At 43.2% G+C, this 10,807-nt stretch overlaps 1 protein-coding gene across 1 annotated transcript in view; it reads left to right on the top strand.

Annotated features, from left to right (window-relative positions):
- The first annotated feature begins 981 nt into the window (after positions 1 to 981).
- Positions 982 to 10,807, top strand: part of cpxm2 (carboxypeptidase X (M14 family), member 2) — a 133,742-nt gene continuing 123,916 nt past the window's right edge. The window contains exons 1-2 of the mRNA XM_078413571.1: positions 982 to 1,222; positions 1,971 to 2,075. Of these exons, the coding sequence (XP_078269697.1) occupies positions 982 to 1,222; positions 1,971 to 2,075 (346 nt within the window). The remainder of the gene's footprint in view (positions 1,223 to 1,970; positions 2,076 to 10,807) is intronic.

The following is a 10,807-nucleotide window of genomic DNA, read 5'->3' as shown; positions in this document are numbered from 1 at the left end:
GTTGCTCCTCGGATTTCTATTAAATCTTTCCCCTCTCACCTGATGGAGATTACCTGATTTAAATGAATAGCACGCAAACAAAAAACTTTTCGGCGACAATAATAAACCAATACTAATTGGAAAGTAGGTCAGATATGAGATGGTGAGACCATCCTTCCTATTTCAGATGATTGTGTGTTTTACGGTGCAGCGCCGAGCTGGGGTCTGTTTAAACGTGTCCAAAGGATCTGAAACATGTCTGGAGCAGAGAGAAACTGCAGGGGTGGGGTGCTAAGTGATTGCAACCCGTCACACCAGGGAGCCCTTTAGTTCACGTGTCCCCCACACTCGTGCGAGTTGTGTCAGACTGAACAAATTGGCGTTTTCTTTAAGGCCATCGTTTTCGACACCGCCCCTGGAATCACAGTTGGAAACTCGCTGGAAAAATAAAATCCGCGCAAAAACTGCCGCTGGAAACAAAAAAAGTTGCATCCACACTTCATTCCACGCTCTTGTTTCTGCATTTGATACTTTTTAAGAACCACTGTTGGCGGGGATCTCACTGAATTCAACTTTAAACAAAAGACGCTTCATCAGCTTGAAGCAACGCGTACATGGACCAAAATAAGCAAATTGTTTTATTGGAGGTCTGGGAAGATTAAGAGGTAGCGCCGGCTGCCAAGCCTCTTCCAAGGCATCATGAGTACTGGTGCCGTGTGAGGAGATATGGTTCTGATTACACTGTTTTCATGGAAATCGCGCAGTTCTCTGGAAGGCTCCGGGCTTCAGATCCCAGTGCCGAGGTCACCTGCCAATACCCAGCATAGAAGCAAGTCTCTGTCTGTTGCGCCAAGACACATGGAGCCTCTGAGCCCAGGGTCAGCGGATCACCGGGGCATGGGAAGTCTGTGAAAATCAAAAGCGCAAAAGCGCCTGCAGCAGCTTGGCGACTGGGGTTTGTTTTGGTGGAGCCTGTAGTTGAGTTGAGGTGTCCCTGCTACAATGTCCCCTCTCAGCCGTGGCTGTTACGTTGCAGTTCTGGGCATATGCCTCTGGGAGTTGGTCATCTTCTCTGATGGTGCCCGTGGGAACCCTGTGGAGGACTATGATTATTATCTGCAAGAGATCCTTTCCAGAGAGGGTCTGTACCGCCCCGAGGGACGCAGGAACTCAGAGGCTCCCGTGGAAAGTGAGCCCAGGGCAAGGGTAAAGAAAGGCAAAGAGAAGTCCACAGGGACGCCAGGTATGGAATGGCTGCCTCTCCGGCACTTTGTGTCCTTTTTTCCCCCTGTAAACCAGCATTTGCAGTTCCTTGTGTCTACAAACAATTGCTCTAGGTTCATTTTCTGTTCGTTTCTGGGCATTGTTTTATAAATATTTGCATTCGTATAATATGCATTTTTAGCATGTCCATATTTTAGAATTATAGCGCTGTACTTGGAAATATTCCATGTGCATTTAAAAAGGTCAGCTTTGGTCATTTAGTTAGGGATTAAGACCACGTGCAGAACGAGTTATATGTGTGTAAAGGATTTGTAAACACCACGGATAATAGATACTTGATTAACAGTATTTAAGTTTTCAAGGGTTTCCGTGCTGAAACAGTCACTTTTAGTGTACAGTGCAAAACAAAAATGACAAGGCATAACAAAAAAGACAAGGCATATAAACACATCTAGTTATTTACTGTACTCAAAACAAGCAGATAGTTGTCGGAGTAAGTATTTTTCGCATAACTGGGAAGGTTTAGTGGATATTAGGTTACATATGAATTATCCACAATTGTTCATAAATAAAGGCTTTCGTGGTCATTTGAAGCGTTGAGGTAGGAGGGGGGATTGTGTGAAACTGCTTTACCATTACAAAGTCTGAACTCGATTTTAATGCAAGATATTAAAAGGACAGTTAAACCCTCAAAGTTATAATAACTTAGAAAATGGCCATTAAATGTTTTATCATATGTAGTTATTCAAGCACTATTTATTTTTCAGTCAAAAAAAGAAATCACAATACTGAGAAAGAGAAAAAATCAAATGGAAAAACACTACCAAACAGCAATCAAGAAAACTATAAGGTGTCTGAAAAAAAGATTGAGAGTAAGTGCAAAGCCTTGAATATTACTCTTTTTTTAGCTGACCAACTTTACCAATAGTCAGTTTCTATCCACATCCAGAAGCCGCATTTTGAATATCTATTAGTTTGTCCAGTCTCTTTTCAAGTGAGCATTTCCTGCAATTTATAGTGTAACATTGAGGAAAAATTTGGGATTAATAAATAATGGATTATTGCCAGTGCAAGCACTGCAAAGTGAACATTGGCTGCTTGGGCAGGGTGGGATGCAGATACCTTTAACACTTTATGTGTGGATTTTCTGTGAAATGAATTTACTGATGTTATTCATTTGACTTTTATCACTGAGTTATGGAGTGTTTTAACCATTGTCAATGTGGTTCCAAACATATTGATGCACCAAAATAGAATTGGTGGGGCAGGACTTATATTGCCTGCGGTCACTGAATGCCTTCGCCTTGACCATGCTGCTAATTCCAAAGTGCTCTGACGTGCAGTTAGTTCTCTTCTGGATGCCTGGCCCATTGAAGCACAGGCTTCTCCCAGTGCAAGTGGCTGACTGCACTGATATAATGGTTTTGACAGCCAGTCAGGCCATACCCCCAGGCTCAACAGCTGCCAAAACTGTCATTGCCAAATCATAATGAATGATTTTGATGTTCATAAAATACAAAATCATTTGGGATTTGTAAAGACAATAAAAAATTGTTGAAATATTTTTTTTGAAAACAGCATTGAAAGAAAAAAAGACTAAAATACAGAGAAATATAAAAATGGTAACACATTTATATTAACTTCATTTAAACAAATAAAAAATATCTTGATTTTCAGCAGGTGGTTTCTCACATTGGGATTTATGAGAACACCTTACTTGTATAAAGCTGCAGGATGTGGGAAGTCAGGGAGACCTCCAGTCTCCCTGAGGGCTCCACCTGTGGGAAGTGCATCCGACCCCAGCTCCTGACTGACCGCGTGAGGGAACTGGAGCTGTGTCTGGATGATATCAGGATCGTCTGGGAGATGGAGAGCATCGGAGACAGGAGTTACGTACAGCGAGGTGGTCACACCTAAGGTGCAGGCAGCAAGTTGATGGGTGACCACCACGAAGGGGAGTAGAAAAATAGAAACATAGAAAATAGGTGCGGGAGTAGGCCATTCGGCCCTTCGAGCCAGCACCGCCATTCAATATGATCATGGCTGATCATCCAAAATCAGTACCCCGTTCCTATTTTTTCTCTGTATCCTTTGATTCCTTTAGCCCTAAGAGGTAAATCTAACTCTTGAAAACATCCAGTGAATTGGCCTCCACTGCCTTCTGTGGCAGATTCACAACTCTGTGTGTGACAAGGTTTTTCCTCATCTCAGTCCTAAATGGCCTACCTTTATTTTTAAACTGTGACCTCTGGTTCTGGACTCCCCCAACACGGGGAACATTTTTCCTGCATCTAACCTGTCCAATCCCTTCACAATTGTATATGTTTCTATAAGATCCACTGAGTAGGCTGATGGTGCAGGAATCCCCTATGACCATTCCCTGCAAAACCAAGTTTACCTCTTTATATACTGTTGGAGGGGATGACCATCCAGAGGTGAGCAACAGCAATTGTCCAGTTTATGGCACTATACGGCAGGATAAGATAAAGTCAGACAGTGGTATAGTGATATGTATAAGAAGGAACTGCAGATGCTGGTTTAAACCAAAGATAGAAACAAAAAGCTGGAGTAACTCAGAAACTTCTCTGGAGAGAAGGAATGGGTGACATTTCTGGTCGAGACCCTTCTTCTAACAGACTCAATAGTTAGGGGAGAATTTGTGGCACAAATGGGACTTTGGGACAGTGTGTTGCCTCCCTGGTGCCAGGGATTAGGATGCCTCAGAGTGGCTGCAGAACATTTTCAAGGGGGAGGGTGTGCAGGGAGAAGTTGTTGCATACGTTAGCACAAACTACATAAATAGGAAAAGGTGTGTAGGATAATAACTGCAGATGCTGGTACAAATCGAAGGTATCACAATGCTGGAGTAACTCAGCGGGCCAGGCAGCATCTCGGGAGAGAAGGAATGGGTGACGTTTCGGGTTGAGACCTTCTTCCGAAATGTCACCCATTCCTCCTCTCCTGAGATACTGCCTGGCTCGCTGAGTTACTCCAGCATTTTGTGATCCCTTAAATAGGAAAAGGGATGTGGTCCCGCAGAGTGAGTAAGGCATGTAGTATAATTGGTCGGGCCATTGAGTACAAGAGTTAGGAAGTCATGTTGCAGTCATGTTGGTTAGGCCACATTTGGATTATTGTGTGAAGAATTACTGGAAGGATGTGGAGTCTTTGGAGAAGGTGCAGAAGAGGTTTACCCGAATGCTGTTTTGATTAGTGGATATTAGCTGTAAGGAGAGGTTGGCCAAATTTGGATTATTTTCTCTAGAACGTCAGAGGTCGAGGGGAGACCTGATAATAGTATATAAAATGATGAGCGGTAAAGATAGACTTGGCATTCAGAACCTTTTTTCCCCAGGGTGGAATTGTCAAAGACTTGAGAGCATAGCTTTCAGGTGAGAGGAGCAAAGCTTAACAGAGATTGCGGGGCAAGTTTTTTACAGGGGTCACAGCTTAAGGATAAGGGGGAAGTCTTTTAGGACCGAGATGAGAAAACATTTCTTCACACAGCGAGTGGTGAGTCTGTGGAATTCTCTGCCACAAAAGGTAGTTGAGGCCAGTTCATTGGCTATATTTAAGAGGGAGTTAGATGTGGCCCTTTTTGCTAAAGGGATCAGGGGGTATGGAGAGAAGGCAGGTACAGGCTACTGAGCTGGATGATCAGCCATGATCATATTGAATGGCGGTGCAGGCTCGAAGGGCCGAATGGCCTACTCCTGCACCTATTTTTCTATGTTTCTATGTTACACAGAGGGTGGTGAGTGCCTGAGTGAGTGTCAGGGGTGTTGGTGGAGGCAGATACATCAGTGGTATTTAAGAGGCTTTTAGATAAGCACATGGATATGCAGGAAACAGAGGGATCTAGACCACATGTGGGCAGAGGAGATTATTTTTACTTGGCGTGATATTTGGAATGGATAGTGTGGAGCCTTTTTTTGTGTTGTACATTCTATACGTTAACCTAGTGCCGGTACAGAGGGCAGATTTCCCAACCACTGTGATAGGAAATCTTTGTGTGTTGGCAATGCACCAGCTGAGCTCGTTACATAATGGCATAGTTCAGGAATAGACCAGTCACAATCTAACCTGCTCACAGATTCAGGCAGATCTCGGGGGAACCTGTGCCTAAATAACAAATGTCAAATTTAAGTTGGAAGATCCTCAATTATTTTGCCATGCTCCATTGATATTTGTCAATTGTACAGCATAATCTGCATCAATGTGACCTGTTTAGGTCTTAAATTAATGAAAACTCTGCAGTAGATTCACAGGTGAAATCTGCCAAGATGGTCATTAGCATCTGTAGAAAGAAAGAACTGCAGATGGTGACGTTTACCGAAGATAGACACAAAGTGTTGGAGAAACTCAGCAGATCAGGCAGCATCTCTGGAGTAAAAGGATGGTGACGTTTCGGGTCGAGACCCTTCTATGGATGGAAAGTGGGGTGGGAGGGGTGAAGAGCTAGAGGCAAGAAAAGACCAGGACTAATCAGGCTGGCCACAAAGTATTCATGTGTACCTCCTCTAACCTCATTTACTGCATCTGGTGTTCGTGATGAGGGCTCCTGTACATCGGCGAGACCAAACATAGGCTCAGCGACTGTTTCGCTCAGTCCACCTAGGCCTACGGCGTCTCCCAATTGCTTCATGTTGGACCAAGGAACAAATTATTTCATCAGCCGTTCACTGAATTTACCTCATTTGTAGATGGCAATGTGTAGAATTTCCTGCTTGCATGTGTACTTGCCCAAATACGGGTTGATTGACTGCCTCCACATGGCCTCCTGTAAGTGTCACAGCATTGTTTAACTTTGTAGAATCATAAAAATGCCAAATACACAATGCCAAAGACTGCCAACAAGCTTGCCACGGTTTTTGTAGCTTCTAGTGAAAAAAAAATGTCATTCATTTTCCTGAGAATTTGCAAAGGCCACAACTGTTTTTAGGGCTCACTAAAAATTAACCAATATAATAACAAGAATAATCATAAAATAATTAATTGTTAAATGCTTCAATATTTACTTCAATTATACATTATCTGGTCACAATCTACTTGTATCGATGATATGAGCATAACATTGCAGGGCTATGTGATATGCCAGCATTTGAAACACCATTTGGTTTTACTCACCAAGTTGCAGAATTAATTAAACACATTCCCTATGGTTGGCATCATTCAGATTCTCATTGCTTATGGGATTGCTATCTATCTAATTAATTAATCTTTGATACAACATTATACCCTGGATGATTCTATTTGTAAGTAAATTGCTTACTTATACTGTTGCACGCACTGCAAATGGAAAACGCTCAGTGAATTGACAGGTTTTACCTTGGATCAGTTTAGGATTTAGCAATTCCTTCATATGGCAAACAAAACAAATGTTCACGTTGGCTAGGTCTATTGCACAGCGGTTATTGAAATGGAGCAGCTTTTGAACCAGGGAACCTGCTATCTGCTACCACCACAACCTGTGGCAGGTTGAGGCACCTACCACTCTCTACATAAAAGTTTTTGCCACACATCTCCTTTAAACTTTCTCTCTCTCTGACCTAAAGACTATGTCCTCAGGTATTGGATATTTTCACCCTGAAAAAAAAGTTCTTATTATCTATCCTATATCTGCCTCATAAATTTATAAACTTCTATTAGGTCTCCCCTCAGCCTCTGACGCTCCAGAAAAAACAATTCAAGTTTGTCCAACTTCTCCTTATTGCTAATACCCTCTAATCAAGGCAGCAAACTTGTAAACCTCTTCTTCACTCTCCAAAGCCTCCACATCTTTAAATGATGGCAACTAGAATTGACCACAATACTCTAAATGTGGCCTGACAAAAGTTCTACAAAGCTACAATATGACTTGCTGACTCTTGTCCTGATCGATGAAGACAAGCCTACCATATGCTTTCTTTCCCATTCTATACACTTGTGTTGCTACTTTCAGAGAGCTATGGACTTGGACCCCGTGATCACTGTGTACATCAATGCTGTTAAGGATCCTGCCTTTAACTGTATACTTTCCCTTTACATTTGACCTCCCAAAGTGTAACACCTCACACTTGCCTGGATTACTCTCCACTTGCCATTTCTCCACCCCTTTCGGTAATTGCTCTATATCCTGCTCTATTCTTTGTCTGCCTTTTTCAGCGTCTGCAATTCCATTTGAACACATGGTCATTAATTCAAATATTTTATTTGCCAGGAACATAATACATAATATCTTTGTATCTCCTCTGTTCTTGGCTCACTTGGTGAAAATGTCAAGTCTGGCAAGTTTCACTATTTGATCTCTGTTCAAATAAGTTTGCCAATTTCAGTCGAGACAGCGGTAGAGTCATAAAGCCGTTGATACAGTGTGGAAATGGACCCTTCAGCCCAACTTGCCCACACCGGCCAACATGTCCCAGTTACACTAGACCCATCTGCCTGCATTTGGCCCATATTTCTCTAAACCTGTCCTATCCATGTACCTGTGTAGGAAAGAGTTGCAGATGCTGGTTTAAATCGAAAGTAGACACAAAATGCTGAAGTATCTCAGTGGGACAGGCAGCATCTCTGGAGTGATGGAATGGGTGACATTTCAGGTCAAGATCCTTCTTCGGTCTTGACCCGAAACATTACCCATTCCTTCTCTCCAGAGATTTTGCCTGTCTCTCTGAGATACTCCAGCATTTTGTGTCTACCTTCTATCCATGTACCTGTCTAACTTTCTTAAATGTTGGGATAGTCCCTGCCTCAACTACCTCATCTGGCAGCTTGTTTCATACCCCCACCACCCTTTGTGTGACAAAGGTACCCCTCAGATTCCTCTTAAATCTTTTCTACCACCTTAAACCTCTGTCCTCTTGTTCTCCATTCACCTACTCTGGGCAAGAGACACTGTGCATCTACCTAATCTATTCCTCTCATGATTTTATACACCTCTATAAGATCACCCCTCATCCTCCTGCACTCCAAGGAATAGACCCAGCCTACTCGACCTCTCCCTATAGCTCAGACCCTATAGTCCTGGCAACATCCTCGTAAATCTTCTCTACTCTTTCCAGCTTGACGACATCTTTCCTATAAGGCAGTAAAATTGGTCTGTGCATTCCTGTGTTGAGCAGGATAACTGTTTTGCTAGTCACCCAGGTTAGCTATGCTGGAAAAGTGCATGTGTATACACAGTGAGAGAGCATGATTGGAATTTGCATTGATATTCCCGTTATTTAATATCAATATAATATCAATATCAATCCGGTGCAGCAAGAAAATCTAGTAAAAGCAATGGAAAACTGCCAGAAATACAAGGCACAATTATCTCTACTAGTTGCGCCTCTACTAATTAGCTACAACTTTTTACTCTAGTGTGTAGCATTGTAAAATGCATTGGTGGTTATTAATCCTGATGAGGTTTGGGTGGAAGGGAACAAGACAAATATAAAATCCACACTTTGGGACAACTCGATTTCACTCACAGGAGGAAAAATGAATTTTAGCGTGTTTTAAATCTATTCTATTGTTTTTTTGTTAATAGCACAGAAATATTCAGCTCTTGGATGGTTAATGAGAAACACACTTTTGCTATTCCCATTGATGCAAAGATTTTATAATATTTACCTGCTGCTGAGGTTATCAATTCCAACTATCTATTCCAACTTTGAGGAGATAACCTTTGCCAATAACCTCACTCACCAGCCCAGGTTTGGAGTTTGCAGTAAAACCTTTAATATTAAGTCAACATAGAATCTTCACTGGATAAATATCGCAATGTTAATGCGAAATATTAAAAGTGATAACATTTTGTTCAAAATCTTATTTTTAAAGTATTTGGTGCCTTGATTACTAGAAGGTAAATGGAAGAGGTGAATTGTTTTGAAAGACTCCTGGGTTCCAGTTGTATGGTCAGTGGTGAACTGCCCTTGCTCTTGATGACCAAATGAGACGTGACCGCAGTCGGCTTCTGTGGATCCCTTCTGTGGAGGCAACTGCCAAGTTTGCATTCCCCTGTGTGAAAGTCCCAAACCTGTTGGCACCTAAACAGGAAAATGCTGGCAGTATCCTGCAGAGCTGACTACAATTCCCTTCAAAACATCTCCCATTTAATTCACCAGGCTCCGAAGGCAAACTGTTGACATCATTCGTTGTGGGTTTTCCACGTTAAATATTTCCGAGTTAAATGTTGATGCAGAAAGCAGGATTCAAAATTGTGATGTACAAATAAGGCTTGTCATAGAGTCATAGAGTCCTACAGCACAGAAAGAGGCCCTTCGGCCCATCGTGTCCGCGCCGCCCGTTACCAAACACAGTCGAATTTTAATCCCATTTTCCCGCATTTGGACCGTAGCCCTGAATGTTGTAGCATTTCAAGTGCCCATCCAAATGCCTCTTAAACGTTTTGAGTGTTCCCGCCTCCACCACCACCCCAGGCAGTGAGTTCCAGACTCCAACCACCCTCTGGGTGAAAAAGTTCTTTCTCACATCCCCCCGAAACCTCCCTCCCCTTACCCTGTATCTATGTCCCCTCGTTGTTGAACCTTCCACCAGTGGAAGAAGTTCCCCGCCATCTACCTTATCCATGCCCCTCATGATCTTGTACACCTCGATCATGTCCCCTCTCAGCCTTCTCTGCTCCAGGGAAAACAACCCCAGTCTGCCCAGTCTCTCCTCATAGCCGAGGCCCTTCATCCCTGGTAGCATCCTGGTGAATCTCCTCTGCACCCTCTCCAAAGCTATCACATCCTTTCTGTAATGTGGTGACCAGAACTGTACACAATACTCCAGCTGTGGCCTCACCAGTGTTCTGTACAATTCCATCATTACCCCCCTACTTTTATATTTGATGCCCCGGCTAATGAAGGCCAGTAACCCATATGCCTTTTTAACCACCCTATCCACCTGTCCTGCTGCCTTCAAGGACTTGTGTACCTGTACTCCAAGGTCCCTCTGTACCCCTGTCTTCCCTAGGGTCCTTCCATTCATGGTGTACTCCCTCTCCAAGTTATTTCTGCCAAAGTGCATCACCTCGCACTTTTCAGGATTAAATTCCATCTGCCACTGCTCCGCCCATCTGACCATCTCATCTATATCTTCCTGCAGCTTGCAGATCCCTTCTTCGCTATTCACCACCCCCCTACCTTTGTGTCATCTGCAAACTTGCTGATCATGCCCTGTACGTTGACATCCAGATCATTTATGTAGATTACAAACAGTAAGGGACCCAACACCGATCCCTGCGGCACCCCACTGGACACCGGCCTCCAGTCACAGAAGCACCCTTCTACCATCACCCTCTGCCTTCTGTCACTAAGCCAGTTTTTTATCCATTTTGCCAAGGTGCCCTGGATCCCATGGGCTCATACCTTCTTGACTAGTCTCCTGTGTGGGACCTTGTCAAAAGCCTTACTGAAATCCATGTATACCACATCCACTGCACTACCCCCATCTACCTCCTTGGTCACCCCTTCAAAAAATTCAATCAAGTTAGTCAGACACGACCTTCCCTTAACAAAGCCATGTTGACTATCCTTAATTAACCCTTGATCCTCCAAGTGAAGACTGATTCTGTCCCTCAGAATCTTTTCTAGCAGCTTCCCCACCACCGATGTCAGACTCACTGGCCTGTAGT

This window comes from Rhinoraja longicauda, chromosome 16 (genome assembly GCF_053455715.1).
Source record: "Rhinoraja longicauda isolate Sanriku21f chromosome 16, sRhiLon1.1, whole genome shotgun sequence".
Classification (NCBI taxonomy): Eukaryota; Metazoa; Chordata; class Chondrichthyes; order Rajiformes; family Arhynchobatidae; genus Rhinoraja; species Rhinoraja longicauda.
Note: the sequence above shows the minus strand (reverse complement) of the source record. Positions and strands in the feature narration are given on the sequence as shown.